General features: G+C 40.2%; 1 protein-coding gene across 5 annotated transcripts in view; it reads left to right on the top strand.

Moving 5' to 3' along the window:
* The window catches only part of LOC133656071 (cold shock domain-containing protein E1-like), an 88,334-nt gene that overhangs the window by 47,261 nt on the left and 21,686 nt on the right, over window positions 1–19,387 (top strand). For all 5 annotated transcript variants that reach the window (XM_062056897.1, XM_062056888.1, XM_062056905.1 and 2 more), the window contains 5 exons: window positions 1,158–1,255; window positions 1,330–1,411; window positions 5,712–5,840; window positions 5,903–6,028; window positions 8,718–8,933. In XM_062056897.1, coding sequence (XP_061912881.1) covers window positions 1,158–1,255; window positions 1,330–1,411; window positions 5,712–5,840; window positions 5,903–6,028; window positions 8,718–8,933 — 651 coding nt within the window. The remainder of the gene's footprint in view (window positions 1–1,157; window positions 1,256–1,329; window positions 1,412–5,711; window positions 5,841–5,902; window positions 6,029–8,717; window positions 8,934–19,387) is intronic.

Below are 19,387 nucleotides of genomic sequence, written 5' to 3'. Positions count from 1 at the left end.
TTAAATAAGTAAAGGAAATTAAATTAGCCCAAATATACCTATGAATGATTTTGTTAGCACAGGCAGCATTAAGCAGCGCTTTTATTGTGCAACTGTGCAGTCGGTCTTTGGAGTTTTGACGACCGGTACGGCGCCAGAGTCTGTTGAAATAAAAAGAGTTTCTCGCCTTCCTGTCGGTAATTTTTTCTTAATAATGAGCTGGCAGCAGCCAGCGTCATCTTAGAAGACCCTCGGGTGCCGTGAATGTCAATCAAGTGACGTCATAGTGAAGATTTATGATCGCTCATTTTTAGGACTATTTTTTTTAATGCCTGGCTGGAGATCGACTAACACACCCTCCGCGATCGACCGGTAGATCGCGATCGGCGTAATGAGCACCCCTGGTATAGATGTTAAAGGAAACATCTTCTAATGGATTTATTACAATATTTGGCAAGCTGGGTAACGTTTGCTGTGGTCTGGAACAACATGGCACACAAACAATTATCAGAAATGCAGCCAATATTACATACAGATGAGACATGCAAATATCCATTAAATAAGTAAAGGAAATTAAATTAACCCAAATATACCTATGAATGAGGCATAATGATGCAATATGAATATATACACACTAGCTTAAATGGCATGTTGGTATCGATTAGTTTGCAGTCATTCACTGACCTAATATGCCTGATTAGCACTCCACACAAGTCAGAAACATTAACAAAGCTCACCTTTGTGCATTCACACACAGCATAAAACGTTTGGTGGACAAAATGATACAAAGGAGTGGAAAAAAAACCACGTCTTTCTGTGGCAGCGTGGGAGAAAGTTGTACATGTAAACAAACTGAGTCACAATCCACACAACTACGGTGAGTTCAAGGACCGCTCAAATTAGTAGGACAATGCGGCGCTCGCCCAATATTGTCATCATTAAAGCATAAAGACAAACATATTAAACAGTAGCACTTAGGTTTGTGTCATGTTTGTCCTCCTACAGAAACCATATTGAAATAAAAAATATATTTCCCCCCGTCTTTTTGTATTTTCATACATTTTTGAAAAAGCTCCAGGGAGCCACTAGGGCGGCGCTAAAGAGCCGCAGGTTGCCGACCCCCTCCCTAAGCTAACCTGATTGCAATTTAAAGCTTGACATTAGCGTGTTTTCCACAGGAAGTGTTCTACCTGACCTACACTGCAGACGACGTGGAGGGCAACATCCACCTGGACACAGGTGACAAAGTGGTCTTTTATATGGAGACCAACAAGCAGTGAGTACTCCTTCTTCTGGCCTTGTTCCCACTGGTCCAACAAGACCTGTTCACACCCCTCCTGTTTTCCCCAGCACTGGTGCGGTCAGTGCTCGCAACATTCAACTGGTGACCAAAAAGCAAATGAGGTGCCAGGGTGTGGTGTGCGCGACCAAGGTAAGGCTCACCGATAACAGCCACTTAACACAGGCTAAACTTTTGAAGGGGCCCAATTATGCAACAGCAACTTTTTAACTATTGGTACCTGCTGTGAAATCAAACCATGGAGGCATTGCAGAGATATTCAAACCCCGGCCGAGTCATACCAAAGACTATAAAAATGGGACCCATTACCTCCCTGCTTGGCACTCAGCATCAAGGGCTGGAATTGGGGGTTAAATCACCAAAAGTGATTCCCGGGCGCGGCCACCGCTGCTGCCCACTGCTCCCCTCACCTCCCAGGGGGTGATCAAGGGGATGGGTCAAATGCAGAGGACAAATTTCACCACACCTAGTGTGTGTGTGACAATCATTGGTACTTTAACTTTAACTTAACTTAATATTATATACCAATCTTGCCTTTCTTCATACCGTTTGGAATTTTCCCCATTTGTATATATATCCATATCCAGTGTTTCCCATAAACTGCCTAGATACCTGTGGTTGTGGGGGCGTGGCTATGGGCGTGGTCACCATGACATCATCGAGTAATTTGCATAATTTACTACAAAGATATGATTTTCTCTAAAAAGGCTAAAAAAATGTATACTTACTAATTAACAATAACAGTTTTGTTTTAAACGTCCATCCATCCATTTTACAATATAATTACAACACTTTATGTACATATTTATATACAGATTTGAGCAATAAGTTATTCACTGAAATATATTTATTAATTGTGGTACTTACAAAAAATATATCTTATAAAATATAAAAGCTAAAATGTCTCTTAAAGCTCTGCCCCTTTAATTAGTGCATACTAAATCATTTAACTTTAGCCTACTACTACAACCATATTATTTACCAGCAACATAAAGTGAAACAGAGCCAGAGGTGTCCTGCCACCGTCAGTAACAAATAAACAGAAAACGGTAGTGGTCAAATACAAATAAGGCAACAAGAGAAGTATCCTACACTTCTCTTTTGTAAAGTAAATCTGAACAGCCTATATGGGCATCTGCATCAACTAAATGATTTGCCTGAGAAGCTGGACAGGACAACAAAAAACAATTATTGAATTTTTTTTATTTGTGGCGGACGTAATTCTTTCGTGGCGGGCCGCCACAAATAAATGAATGTGTGGGAAACACTGATGTCTATATATGGTATACATTTGTACCCAAAGTGCTGTGGACGAGTCCACCACTGTAGTCAAACTCTTCATTTTGGCTATCTTTTTGTTGTGGGGCAGACTGGCTCGTACATGCACATGCATCCTTTGCTGTTGCCATTTCTAATACAAAGTAGCACAGAGGTTCTTAACTTTTTTTTACCTCGAAGCTTAACCTTTCCACTACGGAGGGGCCCACTAAAAATATTAACACTAAATTAGTCAATCTTGATTTTAATCCCATTCAAAAATGACAGTGCTAAAATAAAAAATAAAAAACAAATCAAGAAAATAAATTTAATTAAATTAATAAATTCTAACTAAATGTAATAAATAATTTATAATACATACATAAATAAGATTAAAGTGGAAATGAAAATACAGCTTCACCAGTTTATTCATATTGTTTGTGCTCTAACTTAAGCTCCAGACTTCTTCTGTTTGTTTGAGATTGTCATTACTGCCACTAGTGGTGGAAAAATGTGTATTACAATTGAGTACTGCTGCAGCCCATAGCTGAGAAACAGTGGCTAAGAAAGACTGAAGTAGCATATACTGGCAGTTCAAACTCATATCTGTCAGTAGACTCCATTTGGAAGCGCTTAAAAACTACAACACGGATGACGGCGAGTAGACGCTGTCGAAGTGGAGGCAAGCCCACAAAAAGAGACGGTCAGAAAGCGGCTTGAAGACGGTCTGTGAAACATTCTATGCAACATTTTGACCACCTTTACATGTTGCGTTGATCACAAGGAAGTCTTAAATGTAGAAAGAAATCATAATATGACCCCTTTAAGTGCCATACTGCAATATTTTCAACAATTTTAGATGTCTCAGAGGTCCCACAATAGTGAATTGATAGTGAATTGAAAGTGTTGGTTTAAAATCAGGGTGTCCCGATACAATACCGATATTGGAGCCTTTAGGATTGGATAGGATAGACTTTATTTATACTGCAATGGGGAAAATTATGTGGTTGCAGTTCAGATACAAAAAGTCCACACAAAATAAGGTGGAAACATTAAAAAACACAAAGGATATGAAAAACATTAAAGGAGCGAAGGAATGGTGCAACCAGCTGCCTCTTCAGTGGTGCCATTTCTTCATATAGCTACAAAGGTAAAACACAAGAAAAAAAAAGGAGCAATAAACGATAGATATAGTGCACCTACGACTGCACCATGCATAGATGAAACACCCTCATGCAAACTACATCCTTTTACCCAAGAATGCACAACAATTCTTCTAATTTACAGAGAAATTAAACCTTTAAAAATATTTAAAACAATTGTATGCACGTACAACATTTAACATATTTAGCATAGACGTCAATGTACTAATATGATCCAGTTTAAGAAAATGTTCAAACTTAAGTGCTTAAAAATTTACAAAGAAGAATCATAGTACCGTATTTTTCGGACTATAAGTCGCTCCAGAGTATACGTCGCACCGGCCGAAAATGCACAATAAAGAAGGAAAAAAACATATATATACGTCGCATTTTGGGGGAAATTTAGTTGATAAAATCCAACACCAAGAATAGACATTTGAAAGGCAATTTAAAATAAATAATGAATAGTGAACAGGCTGAATAAGTGTACGCCATATGACGCACAAATAACCAACTGAGAACGTGCCTGGTATGTTAGCGCAACACATGGCAAGAGTCATTCAAATAACTATAACATATAGAACATGCTATACGTTTACCAAACAATCTGTTACTCCCGATTGCTAAATCCGATGAAATCTTCCTCCCCGGTGTCGCCTCTTGTATGCGCCGTTTCCTTTCTTTCTGCTGCTCGATCGCCGTTTTCTGCTGCATATATTTCACTACGTCCGGCTTGTAATCTGCAGTATATGATTTCCTTTTCGGTGCCATTTTAGTTCAGCCCTTCTCAGTTTTTATAAGTTACCGCCAATGTTGAAATTATAAATTTTAATAGCTATAGATGTTGTAGCAGTTAGCATCCCATGACGCACAATGCACTTCTGCCATGACGCACAATGCACTTCTGCCATGACCCGCCCCCGCCGAATTCCAATTGATTGACGTGTGTGACGAAGGCTGACGTGTGTGTGACGATTGCGGACATTTGCTTCGTCTCTTACGCAAATGAGATAAATATTATTATTTGATATTTTACGGTAATGTGTTAATAATTTTACACATAAATCACTCCGGAGTATTTGTCGCACCCCCTGCCAAACTGTGAAAAAAACTGCGATTTATAATCCGAAAAATACGGTAACCATTTTGAATTAATTGAAAATGAGATAATCCTATTAATCTCACTATGTGAAGTACAACCTACTTTATATATATATTTTTTTAGAATTGTATTATTTATGGAGTAAATTGTGTACAAATTGAGGACAGGAAGTGAATTAAAGTGTTAATATTTGCTATGAAATGGAAACGCTAAACAGACTCAATAACTCCACGGTGACCTTTTGGTGAATTTACTGAGGAATATATGAAACTGAAACAATACAAAAAGAATGCCATTGTAAGTTAATACTATAGAGACATTCGTCAACACGCCAGCTTTATTACATTACAATAGCACGTATAAAGGTGCATGAAAACACTCTACAGACATCATACATGGGACGCTTTAGTAAGTAAGAATTGTTGTAGTTATATTGTAAAACTTACAAACGTTGCTTGGAGTGAGGAATGAAGAACGGCACACTACTTCCATTTCAGAGCTTTAAACAGCAGGAAACACATGTAGGCATTCACTCTGCAGTGAGCAAACTCGTCCAACAGATGGCGCCATAGTACAAACAGTAACACACCATTTGCATGCGTTTAAAAACGATTTTCTTAATGGCCGTCAGCGATGAAAAATCCATCAATTATCCGCACCGTTTTGTAAGCGTAGGAAAGAAGTAGCGTATTATGGAGCCAGTGGCGAGTCAGAGGTGGTGTCATGTCCATGAGGAAGGTGGTGTTTACTCTATGATGTCAAATCTCAAAGCCAATGAGGGAGATGATTAAATATTATTTCATCAGAGGCTCGAAAGGGCATGTATTACTTCTAATCTTTTAACAAAATCCAACATTTACATAATAGATAAAAGTTCAACCCTGCTAATAGAATTTTGAGTGTCATGTCAACTTGAACTATTCTTTTTTAGGAGGCTTTTGGATTCATTGAGAGGGCTGATGTGGTGAAGGAGATCTTTTTTCACTACAGCGAGTTTAAGGGCGATCTGGAGGCCCTGCAGGCGGGAGATGACGTGGAGTTCACCATCAGAGATCGAAACGTAGGTATCCTTACTTCTTCACTCGCTTGTGGTGACCCATGTATCTTTGTTGGTGATTGCAGGGCAAAGAGGTGGCGACAGAAGTGAGACTGCTCCCCCAAGGAACCGTCATCTTTGAGGATATTAGCATCGAGCAGTTTGAAGGCACCGTCGTCAAGGTCATCCCCAAGGTCCCCACCAAAAACCAGGCAAGTTGAGTCCAGAGGTTCAAACTTTTTCCACCGAGGCCCGGCACACTGAAAAATTTAGATAGGTTTCATTAGCGTCTTTCCCCATTGAGAAAAAAACTAATTCCCCATTCTAAACTTCTATAAAGGCATTACTGTCCAAACAACTAAGATACAGTATTCACATTAGGCAAGGCAAGGCAACTTTATTTGTATAGCGCTTTTCATACACAAGGCAGACTCAAAGTGCTTCACAGACAACAAAGTGAAATGAAAGAAAATAAAAGCAAAATTAAAATGCAGACAATAAAAATAAAAACAGTGCAGACGTTAAAAAAGTTTAAAAATTAAAAGATTTAGCTGAAAGCTAAGGTGAACATAAAAGTCTTCAGTTAAACGTAAACATTAAACGTAAAGGCTGTTTTTGCACAAAGTGGTCAGTGGCAAGTTGAAACTGACAGAATCCCCTTTAACAGGAAGTTAATTTGTGTGACGTCATAAAAACCGGAAGTGAAACAAACTGATCACCCGAATTTGCATTTATTAAAAAAAACACACTAAAACGTTGTCAAATTGAAATGAAAGAAGATAAACATATTTAGACACACAAATAAAAATAATCTTGAAGCCGGAGCAATATTTTGTTTCCTCTTCCAAGAAAATATATTGTGTGTGTATATTTTAGTTATTTAAAAAAAATACAACTTGGTTAAAATATTTTAGTTTGTGTGTAAGTACTTTTCGAGCACATTCAACAATATCACAATAAAAATGGTAACCATGATAATTTTGGTCAAAATATCTTTAATTAGCCATATTATTTATTGACCGATTTTATTGCTTTTGGTTGTAATTTTGTTGCCTGCAAAATTTTGCTGAGATTATATATTTTTATTTGTTTTGTTGAACTTGGTATTTAAGTGTTTAAATGTTAATATATATGAGAAATACAAGTATTTATTGCATTTACAAGGGTATACTGTGCATCCGAAAAGTATTCACAGCGCTTCACTTTTTCCTCATTTTGTTATGTTACAGCCGTAACATATTAGTTTTTTACACACAATACCCCGTCTTCTGCCTATTTGAGGTAGGGTCGCGGGAGCAGCAGCCTAAGCGGAGAAGTCCAGACCACCCTTAAGGCGTTCACAGGCGCAACGTGAAAATGTTTTATTTTAATCATGCAAATTTATAGAACATAAAAAACTAAGAGAAAATCACAATTACATAAGTAATCAGAGCGTTTGCGCATTTCATAGTTGATGCACATTTGGCAACAATTACAGCCTCAAGTCTTTTTGAATACGATGCCACAAGCTTGGCATACCTATCTTTGGGCACTTTCTCTCATTCCTCTTTGCAGCACCTCTCAAACTCCCATCAGGTTGGATGGGAAAGTTTTCATCCAGGATGTCTCGGTACATTGCTGCGTTCATCTTAGTCTAGCCAGGGAGGTGACCAAGACCATGGTCACTCTGTCAGAGCTTCATCATTCCTCTGGAGAGAGGAGAACCTTCCAGAAGGACAATTCACCAATCAGGGCTGTATGGTATAGTGGCCAGACGGAAGCCATTTCTTAGTCAAAAGTTTGCCAAAATGCACCTGAAATACTCAGACCATAAGAAACTAAATTCTCTGGTCTGATGAGACAAAGTTTGAAGTCTTTGGCGTGAATGTTTGGAGGAAACCAGGCACCGCTCAACACAGGCCAATACCATCCCTACAGTGAAGCATGGTGGTGGCAGCATCATGATGTGGGGGGTTTTTTCAGCGGCAGGAACTGGGAGACTAGTCAGGATGGAGGAAAAGATGAATGCAGCAATGTACAGAGACATCCTGGATGAAAACCAACACTTCCCATCCAACTTGATGGCGCATGAGAGGTGCTGCAAAGAGGAATGGGTGAAACTGTCCAATGATAAGCTTGTGGCATCGTATTAAAAAATACTTGAGGCTGTAGTATTGCGCAAATGCTGTGAATACTTATGTACATGTAGTTTTTTATTTTTAATAAATTTACAAAAAATATTTTAAAAACATTTTCACATTATCATTATGGGGTATTGTGTGTAGAATTTTGAGGACACAAATGAATTCTATTTTGGACTGCAACATAAACTGAAAAAAAGTGAAGGGCTGTGAATACTTTTCGGATGCACTGTACTTGCAATATTTGTATGTATTATCATTTCACCAGTGGTTAATTTGGTCTCAAAATAACGTTTATGGGCAATCATTTGTAGGTCATGATATCGTCGAGCAAAATGTATCGGCCCAGGCCTACCAAAAATAGGTAAATAATTCATAACAATATTGTTTTTGATGTATTAATGTTTTGTACACCAGGACTTTCTTAAGATGTCACTTTGATTAAAGGTCTCGGGGATCTAAAGGCTGCCAATGATAAGCGTTAAAATATCAAATACATATCACTTTCACTGCTTAAATCTCTAGATCAACTTTGGATCTGTCCGTCAGAAGTTTGTTGTTTGAGCAATGAAGCTGTTAAAGTAAAAAAGCTTTGAGTTATTAGTCAATATTTTCTCATTACACATCAATAGTTTTTTTTGTAATATTTTTCAAATGTGTCTTAAAAAAATAGCTGTGGACCACAAATGGCTGCATTTTGGACACCCCCTGTTTTAAAACTTGCGGTTGAATGCGATTTTGTGTGTGTGTGTTTAATCAGCCCAGTTTCTCGCTTGCACAGAATGACCCCCTTCCAGGTCGCATCAGTGCCCGCATTAGTTTCAATGACAAAGAGCTGCCGTTTGGCGAGAAGGACACAAATTCCAAGGTGACCCTTTTGGAGGGAGACCACGTCCAGTTCAACATTTCCACTGACAGGAGAGACAAGCTGGAAAGAGCCACCAACATCGACATCCTCCCGGACTCCTTCGGCATCACTAAAGAGACTCGTGAAATGGTGAGCAGCACACAGCGACGGCATTAGCAGGTTACCAAAAATTAGGCATGGGGGAAATTGACTAATGTGTAGCACAGAGGTGTCCACACTTTTTCACTTGGGGATAGCATTGGGCTAAAAAATTTGGCAGGGGGGGCCGAAAGCGTCTTCATGCAAAGTAACCATATATACATACATACATTCAATGTGTGTGTGTGTGTGTACATGTATATATATATATATATATATATGTATATATGTATATATATATATATATATATATATATATATATATATATATATATATATATATATATATATATATATATTTATACATATATATTTATACATATATATACATATATATATATATATATATATATATATATATATATATATATATATATATATATATATATATATATATATATATATATATATATATATATATATATGTGTATATATACAAACCCCGTTTCTATGAGTTGGGAAATTGTTAGATGTAAATATAAACGGAATACAATGATTTGCAAATAATTTTCAACCCATATTCAGTTGAATATGCTACAAAGACAACATATTTGATGTTCAAACTGATTAAGCAATTTTTTTTTTTTGCAAATCATTAACTGTAGAATTTGATGCCAGCAACACGTGACAAAGAAGTTGGGAAAGGTGGCAATAAATACTGATAAAGTTGAGGAATGCTCATCAAAAACTTATTTGGAACATCCCACAGGTGAAAAGGCAAATTGGGAACAGGTGGGTGCCATGATTGGGTATAAAAGTAGATTCCATGAAATGCTCAGTCATTCACAAACAAGGATGGGGCGAGGGTCACCACTTTGTCAACAAATGTGTGAGCAAATTGTTGAACAGTTTAAGAAAAACCTTTCTTAACCAGCTATTGCAAGGAATTTAGGGATTTCACCATCTACGGTCCGTAATATCATCAAAGGGTTCAGAGAATCTGGAGAAATCACTGCACGTAAGCAGCTAAGCCCGTGACCTTCGATCCCTCAGGCTGTACTGCATCAACAAGCGACATCAGTGTGTAAAGGATATCACCACATGGGCTCAGGAACACTTCAGAAACCCACTGTCAGTAACTACAGTTGGTCGCTACATCTGTAAGTGCAAGTTAAAACTCTCCTATACAAGGCGAAAACCGTTTATCAACACCCAGAAACGCTGTCGGCTTCGCTGGGCCTGAGCTCATCTAAGATGGACTGATACAAAGTGGAAAATTGTTCTGTGGTCTGACGAGTCCACATTTCAAATTGTTTTTGGAAACTGTGGACGTTGTGTCCTCCGGACCAAAGAGGAAAAGAACCATCCGGATTGTTATAGGCGCAAAGTTGGAAAGCCAGCATCTGTGATGGTATGGGGGTGTGTTAGTGCCCAAGACATAGGTAACTTACACATCTGTGAAGGCGCCATTAATGCTGAAAGGTACATACAGGTTTTGGAGCAACATATGTTGCCATCCAAGCAACGTTACCATGGACGGTCCCTGCTTATTTCAGCAAGACAATGCCAAGCCACGTGTTACATCAACGTGGCTTCATAGTAAAAGAGTGCGGGTACTAGACTGGCCTGCCTGTAGTCCAGACCTGTCTCCCATTGAAAATGTGTGGCGCATTATGAAGCCTAAAATACCACAATGGAGACCCCCGGACTGTTGAACAACTTAAGCTGTACATCAAGCAAGAATGGGAAAGAATTCCACCTGAGAAGCTTAAAAAATGTCTCCTCAGTTCCCAAACGTTTACTGAGTGTTGTTAAAAGGAAAGGCCATGTAACACAGTGGTGACCATGCCCTTTCCCAACTACTTTGGCACGTGTTGCAGCCATGAAATTAATTATTTGCAAAAAAAAAATAAAGTTTATGAGTTTGAACATCAAATATCTTGTCCTTGTAGTGCATTCAATTGAATATGGGTTGAAAAGGATTTGCAAATCATTGTATTCCGTTTATATTTACATCTAACACAATTTCCCAACTCATATGGAAACGGGGTTTATATATATATATATATATATATATATATATATATATATATATATATATATATATATATATATATATATATATATATGTATATATATATATGTATATATATATATATATGTATATATATATATATATGTATATATATATATATATATATGTATATATATATATATATATATATATATATATATATATGTATGTATGTGTATGTTAGAGCTGGGCGATATACGCGATATATCGCGGGTTTGTCTCTGCGATATAGAAAATTACTATATCGTGATCTTCGAGTATGCATTCTCACGCAGTTGCTTTTAGCTGCTGGCATTACACTACAGGCTCTCCTCGCTCTTTCCTGTCTCTCACAAACAGCAAGCGCAGCTTCTTACATACGTCACATACTGTCACGACATACGTCACATACGTATACTATATACGTATATTATATTATATAATTTGTATATAATTATGTACAGTGCCCTTGGAACGGTGAGGCCAGTTCCTTTATTTTTGTTGTGGACTGAAAACATTTGGGTTTGACATCAAAAGATAAATATGAGACAAGAGATCAACATTTCAGCTTTCATTTCCAGGTATTTGCATCTTGATCTGATACACAACTTAGAAGATAGCATTATTTGTAATGGAACACAACATTTTTAGGTAAGCAAAAGTATTGGAACATATAAACTTAAAATAGATTAATGTGAATAAGACTTAATATTTATTTGTAAATCCTTTGCTTTCAATAACTACATCAAGCCTGTGAGCCATTGACATCACCAAACTTTTGCATTCTTCTTTTGTGATGCTTTTCCAGGCTTTCACCGTAGCCTCTTTCAGTTGTTTGTTTTGGGGGTTACTTCCTTCAGTCTCCTTTTCAGCAGGTAAAATGCATGCTCTATCGGGTTTAATTCTGGAGACTGACTTGGCCAGTCTAAAACCTTCCACTTCTTACCCCTGATCAACTCCTTTGTTGTTTTAGTCGTTATCTTGCTGCATGATGAAGGATCTCCCAATCAGTTAGGTTGCATCTTTCTTTAAATTAGCAGACAAAATGTTTCTGTAGACTTCGGAGTTTATTTTGCTGCTGCCATCATGTGTTACATCATCAATGAAGATGACGTCCCAAAAGAAGGCATGCAAGCCCAAGCCATGTCATTATGTTTCACAGATGAGCTTGTATGTTTGGGATCATGAGCAGATCCTTTTTCTCCAAACGTTCGCCTTTCCATCACTTTGAAAGAAGTTAATCTTTGTCTCATCAGTCCCATAAAACTTTTTCCCAGAATTTTTGAGGCTCATTCTGTACCTTTTGGCAAATTCCTGCCTGGCATTCCTGTTCTTCTTGCTAACGAGTGGTTTGCATCTTCTGGTGTAGCCTCTGTACTTCTGTTCATGAAGTCTTCTGCCAACATTAGATTGTGATACCTTCACTCCTGCCCTCTGGAGGTCGTTGCTGATGTCACCAACAGTTGTTCTTTATAGCTCTCACAATGTTTCTGTCATCAACTGCTGATGTTTTCGTTGGTCTACATGATCCACAACATCCGCAGTCAATGTCAGCAGAACACTATCCTCACTATACACGGTGTTGACAGTGCACTGCTTCCCCTTCCTGAGGCGGCGGATGGTGGTCCAGAATCGCTTCGAAGCCGCCAGGAAGTCATTTTCCATGGCTTCCCCGAACTCCTCCTATGTCCGAGTTTTTGCCTGCGCGACCGCTGAAGCCACACACCGCTTGGCCTGTCGGTACCTGTCCGCTGCCTCCGTAATCCTATGAGCCAAAAGAACCCGATAGGACACTTTCTTCAGCTTGACAGCATCCCTCACCGCTGGTGAGGGATGCTAGGATTACCGCGACGACAGGCACCAACTACCTTGCGGCCAAAGCTCCAATCAGCCGCCTCGACAATAGAGGTGCGGAACATGATCCACGCTGACTCAATGTCCAGCGCCTCCCTCGTGACATGTTCAAAGTTCTTCCGGAGGTGGGAATTGAAACTCTCTGACAGGAGACTCTGCTAGACGTTCCCAGCAGACCCTCACAATGCGTTTGGGCCTGCCAGGTCTGTCCGGCATCCTCCCCCACCATCGCAGCCAACTCACCACCAGGTGGTGATCGGTAGAAAGCTCCGCCCCTCTCTTCACCCGAGTGTCCAAAACATGAGGCCGCAAATCCGATGACACAACTACAAAGTCGATCATTGAACTGCGGTCTAGGGTGTCCTGGTGCCAAGTGCACATATACCTTATGTTTGAACATGGTGTTTGTAATGGACAATCTGTGACGAGCATAAAAGTCCAATAACAAAACACCACTCGGGTTCAGATCCGGGCGGCCATTCTTCCCAATCACACATCTCCAGGTTTCACTGTCGTTGCCAACATGAGCGTTGAAGTCCCCCACTAGGACAAGGGAATCACCCGGGGGAGCACTTTCCAGTACTCCCTCGAGTGTATCCAAAAAGGGTGGGTACTCTGAACTGCTGTTTGATGCGTAAGCACAAACAACAGTCAGGACCCACCCCCCCACCCGAAGGCGGAGGGCAGCTACCCTCTCGTCCACTGGGTTGCACTCCAACGTGCAGGCTTTGAGCCGGGGGATCAACAAGAATTGCTACGCCAGCCCATCGCCGCTCACTGCGTGCAACGCCAGTGTGGAAGAGAGTCCAGCCCCTCTCGAGAGAACTGGTTCCAGAGCCCTTGCTGTGTGTCGAAGTGAGTCCGACTATATCCAGCCGGAACTTCTCCACCTCGCGCACTAGCTCAGGCTCCTTCCCCCCCAGCGAGGTGACATTGCACGTCCCAAGAGCTAGCTTATGTAGCCGAGGATCGGACCGCCAAGTGCCTGCCTTCAGCTGCCCTCCAGCTCACATTGCTACCCAACCTCTATGGCCCCTCCCTTGAGTAGTGAGCCCATTGGAGGGGGGACCCACGTTGCCTCTTTGGGCTGTGCCCGGCCGGGCCCCACGGGGACAGGCCCGGCCACCAGGCGCTCGCCATCGTGCCCCAACTCCGGGCCTGGCTCCAGAGGGGGGCCCTGGTGACCCGCGTTCGGGCGAGGGAAAACTTGAGTCTCGGTTGTTGTATTTCCATAGAAGTCTTCGAGCTGCTTTGTCTGATCTCTCACCTAGGACCTGTTTGTCTTGGGAGACCCTACCAGGGGGCATAGAAGCCCCCGGACAACATAGCTCCTAGGATCATTGGGACACGCAAACTCCTCTACCACGATAAGGTGGCAGCTCAGAGATTAACATTAAAATACAGTAGTGTAGTAGACCTAAGTATTCATTAAATACCACCATAATAACAACATTAAAATCTAGTCATGTATTAGACCTAAGTATTCATCAAGTACCACCATAACGGCAACATTAAAATACATTAGTGTAGTAGACTTAAGCATTAAGGACCACCATATTGACAATATTAAAGTACAGTAGTGTAGTAGACATAAGTATTCATTAAGTACCACCATAATGACAACATTAAAATACAGTAATCGTTAAAAACAAAGCAGAGGTTTTATTTAACAAGTATATTTAATGTGTTTGGCCACTGTGACAGTTTGGATATAGGAAAATAAAACACTGTACTTTAATATTGATTCTTTGGCGTACCACTAGATGGAGCCTGTACCACGGTTTGAGCAGATTTGTGTATAGGGTGCGGGGATGTGCCACTCGCAAAGAAATGCGGGTAGAAATTGCATAAGTTTCCTGCAAACCCAGAAAGGAGAAAAATATGGAACGTGACGGTTGACCGGGAAGGCTGGAGAGCCAACATTAACAGTATGTTGTGCGAGGTAAGCGAGCACACATACACATGGGAAACGTGCTATATCGCACCCTCAGTAACAGTGAATTTATACACTTTGCCTGACCAAACTTTGCTTCAGAATTTTTTTTGCAGGTGTCACCAATAATCCCAACCAAACTAATCAATATTGCAGTAAAAAGTAGCATGAGTTAATATGGTGATTATGAAATCAGGAAGCCATGACTCGCTGTGGCGAGTTGCATATTTTACTGTGGTTAAACCTATGAAAAATATTCACGTAAGTAAAATCACTTGCGTATATAGTGCAGTGATTACAAACTAGGGGGCTCCAAAAATAGTTTTTTGAATAAATGGCGATTCTTATTAATGATTCTTAATTGATTAAAAAATATATATATGTATACATATATTTTTTTAATCTGTCCTGTGCAGCCACTCAGACAAATAATTATGTTGATGTACAGTAAAGAAAATAAGTATTTGAACACCCCGCTATGTTGCAAGTTCTCCCACTTAAAAATTATGGAGGGCTCTGAAATTTTCATGGTAGGTGCATGTCCACTGTATGAGAGATAACCTAAAAAGAAAAAATCCAGAAATCACAATCTATGATTTTTTAACAATTTATTTGTGTGATACAGCTGAAAATAAGTATTTGAACACCAACATTAATATTTGGTAGAGTAGCCTTTGTTTGCAATTCCAGAGGTCAAACGTTTCCTGTAGTTCTTCACCAGGTTTGCACAGACTGCAGGAGGGATTTTCGCCCACTCCTCCACACAGATCTTCTCTAGATCAGTCAGGTTTCTGGGCTGTCGCTGAGTAACACAGACTTTCAGCTCCCTCCAAAGATTTTCAATTGGATTTAGGTCTGGAGACAGGCTAGGCCACTCCAGAACCTTGATATGGTTCTTACGAAGCCACTTCTTGGTTTTCCTGGCTGTGTGCTTTGGGTCATTGTCATGTTGGAAGATCCAGCCACGACTCATCTTCAATGATCTGACTGAGGGAAGGAGGTTTTTGGCCAAAATCTCACAATACATGGCTGCAGTCATACTCTCCTTTATACAGTACAGTCGTCCTGTCCCATGATCAGAAAAACACCCCCAAAGCATGATGCTACCACCTCCATGCTTCACAGTAGGGATGGTGTTCTTGGGATGGTACGCATCATTCTTCTTCCTCCAAACACGTTTAGTGGAATTATGACCAAAATGGTCAATTTTGGTCTCATCTGTCCACAAAACTTTCTCCCATGACTCATCTGGATCATCCAAATGGTCATTGGCAAACTTAAGACGGGCCTTAACGTGCTGGTTTAAGCAGGGGAACCTTCCGTGCCATGCATGATTTCAAACCATGACGTCTTAGTGTATTACCAACAGTGACCATGGAAACAGTGGTCCCATTGACCAAGTCCTGCCGTGTAGTCCTGGGCTGATTCCTCACCTTTCTTAGCATCATTGAGACCCCACAAGGTGATATCTTGCATGGGGCTCCACTCTGATTGAGATTGACCGTCATGTTTAGCTTCTTCCATTTTCTAATGATTGCTCCAACAGTGGACCTTTTTTCACCAAGCTGCTTGGCAATTTCTCCGTGGCCTAGTGATGGGTCCGGCAACACCGATGCATCGGCGCATGCGTCGAGCTCATAGAGCGATACCCTGTGTCGGTGCGCGTATCGCTTTTAGAAAGTCACGTGACCGAACACGAGCTGTTTTGGTCACGTGACCGATCATGAGCTGTTCTGGTCACGTGACCGCTCATGAGCTGTTCCGGTCACGTGACCGATACGCGAACTGTATCGCACTGACGCCTGCGCGCCAAACTGTGTTTATTAGGAAGCGGCGCAATGCGTGTTGTTGACGAACACCGTTAGGGCCGCTTGTTGTCACTGTCACTCAAAGTTGCATTTCAAAATTACACAGAATAAATGTGTTTATTTTGTTTAGAATTCAGATGGGTTTGATTTGGTGCGTGGCATATATTTGCTGTGCGGCGCACGGTGTGCGCGGAGGACGCTTGAGCACTGCGCAATTGCGCAGGCGCGCACCTTAGCGGGAACGTTGCTCACAGAGCACAGAGGAGGCGTCAGTGCGATACAGTTCGCGTATCGGTCACGTGACCAAAGCAGCTCATGATCGGTCACGTGACTTTCTAAAAGCGGTACGCGCACCGACACAGGGTTTCGCTCTATGAGCTCGACGCATGCGCCGATGCATCTGTGTTGGCGGACCCATCACTACTGTTACTAGAGAAAAGTACAGGAATGACGTCGTGGCAAAGTTGGTAGAGTGGCCGTGCCAGCAATCGGAGGGTTGCTGGTTACTGGGGTTCAACCCCACCTTCTACCATCCTAGTCACGATACATGTTCACATTATTTATTGACTGTATCTAAAAAAGATAAAAATATATTTTTATTTAAATGAAGATATGAAATAATCCTAAATGAAATACAATGACTTGGTTTATATTATTGTATATACTAGGTCATAAAATCTGTCAGTTGAGTCAGTCCATAGGTTGCCTGTAGGGATTTTTAATGTCCAGCAGATGTCAGTATTTAGTGACACAGTATCAATACAGTTTTGCAATGTGTCGAAACACTTCATGAGGCCTCATCAACCCATCACTACCGTGGCCCTTTCCATCCTTGTGGAGTTGTACAATTTTGTCTCTGGTGTCTTTGGACAGCTCTTTGCTCTTAGCCATGCTGAATGTTTGGGTCTTACTGATTGTATGGGGTGGACAGGTGTCTTTATGCAGCTAACGACCTCACACAGGTGCATCTTATTCAGGATAATACAGTGGAGTGGAGGAGGACTTTTAAAGGTGGACTAACAGGTCTTTGAGGGTCAGAATTCTAGCTGATAAGACAGGTGTTCAAATACTTATTTTCAGCTGTATCACACGAATAAATTGTTAAAAAATCATAGATTGTTATAGATTGTTATTTCTGGATTTTTCTTTTTAGGTTATCTCTTATACAGTGGACATGCACCTACCGTGAAAATTTCAGACCCCTCCGTGATTTCTAAGTGGGAGAACTTGCAAAATAGCAGGGTGTTCAAATGCTTATTTTATTAATAGTAGATAATATCTGCTGTACACATTTACTTTACGAAATATACTTTTCGTGTTGCCTTATTTGTATTTGACTTTTTAGATGTTTTTTTAGAATGTTATTGAATACAAAATCAGTTTTATTTGAAATAATATAGAAATGTATCACAACTGTTTATATATTTTATGGAGGAACGTAGTTAATCATAGAACTGGCACTAAAATGTTATTACAAATAATTGCTTTTGAATAGAGAATCTATCCGAGTGGAATGGTTCCTCTCAAGAATGGAATGGATTCACAGCCCTACAAACAATACATTGGAAAGTCATCGTCTCATTGTTATTCCAAAGCTAATGAAGATTTTGGCAAAACACCTTTCTTTGGTCATTGTGGGTTTTTGCCTCTGGGAGCGTGTTACAGAGGTCACTGTCACAAACACTGCATGAATATAGCGGCACAGTGCATCAAAAATGGCTGCAAAATGATTTGTGTGACTGCAAAAATCATTGATTATTATTCTGCCGCAAAGGTTTGACAGTTTTTATCTGATCGGAAACGTTCAAGTATCAAAACGTTTGGCTCGACCGGGAATCGTGAGCTCCCCAAAGAAATCTAAAAAAAATATCACAAATTACCCACAATTCCCGGTTTTTCGGGACATTTTGCCCATTGAAAATGCATGGGCCAATTTTCAAACAATTCCCGGTTTTCCAAAGCCCCATTTTTACCTCTTGCTGGAAAGTTTTTACAATCTACATATTTCAACCGTTTTTGAGCGGTCCACCTTCAAAACTCTTTTCTTAGTTGGAACAAAAAAATGCTCTTATTTTTTTCCCTCAATTCCCCTTTCCCGAAATTTCAGGAATTCCGAAATACTCATTCTCAATTTACACTTACAATGTCAACATTCTTCAACCGATTCCAAAAATTCCAACACCAACCCATTCATATCATCTAGGACAATTGTACTTGTATCAATGTTTTCAAAAATTCACGGTATTCCCAAATTTCCAGAAAATTCCCATTCAAATAGTTGGATGTATTCATAGTTTTACAATACCCCAAATTCTCAAAATTTTGCGCCGTTTTTAAACCGGATTCCGACCTATCAACCGTCCACCCTTCAAATATATCGAATGCAAAATGTTTTCCCTTTTCTCAAAATTCGGTGTTCCTGGAATTTCCTGGAATTTTCTACCCATTGACAATGAATAGGCCATTCGGGGCGGTATAGCTCGGTTGGTAGAGTGGACGTGTCAGCAACTTGAGGGTTCCAGGTTCGATCCCCGCTTCCGACATCCTAGTCACTGCCATTGTGTCCTTGGGCAAGACACTTTACCCACCTGCTCACAGTGCCATCCACACTGGTTTAAATGTAACTTAGATATTGGGTTTCACTATGTAAAAGCGCTTTGAGTCACTAAAGAAAAGCGCTATATAAATATAATTCAATTAAATTTTAAACCGAAACCCAACGTTTCAAGCATGTACCCACACTACTCTTCTGATGTATGAAACGCAAAACTTGTTTTCCCTTTTCCCAAATTCTTGGTTTTCTTCAGAATTTTCTCCCCATTGACAATGAATGGGCATTATACATCCATCCATCCAT

This window comes from Entelurus aequoreus, linkage group LG01 (genome assembly GCF_033978785.1).
Source record: "Entelurus aequoreus isolate RoL-2023_Sb linkage group LG01, RoL_Eaeq_v1.1, whole genome shotgun sequence".
Lineage (NCBI taxonomy): Eukaryota > Metazoa > Chordata > Actinopteri > Syngnathiformes > Syngnathidae > Entelurus > Entelurus aequoreus.
Note: the sequence above shows the minus strand (reverse complement) of the source record. Positions and strands in the feature narration are given on the sequence as shown.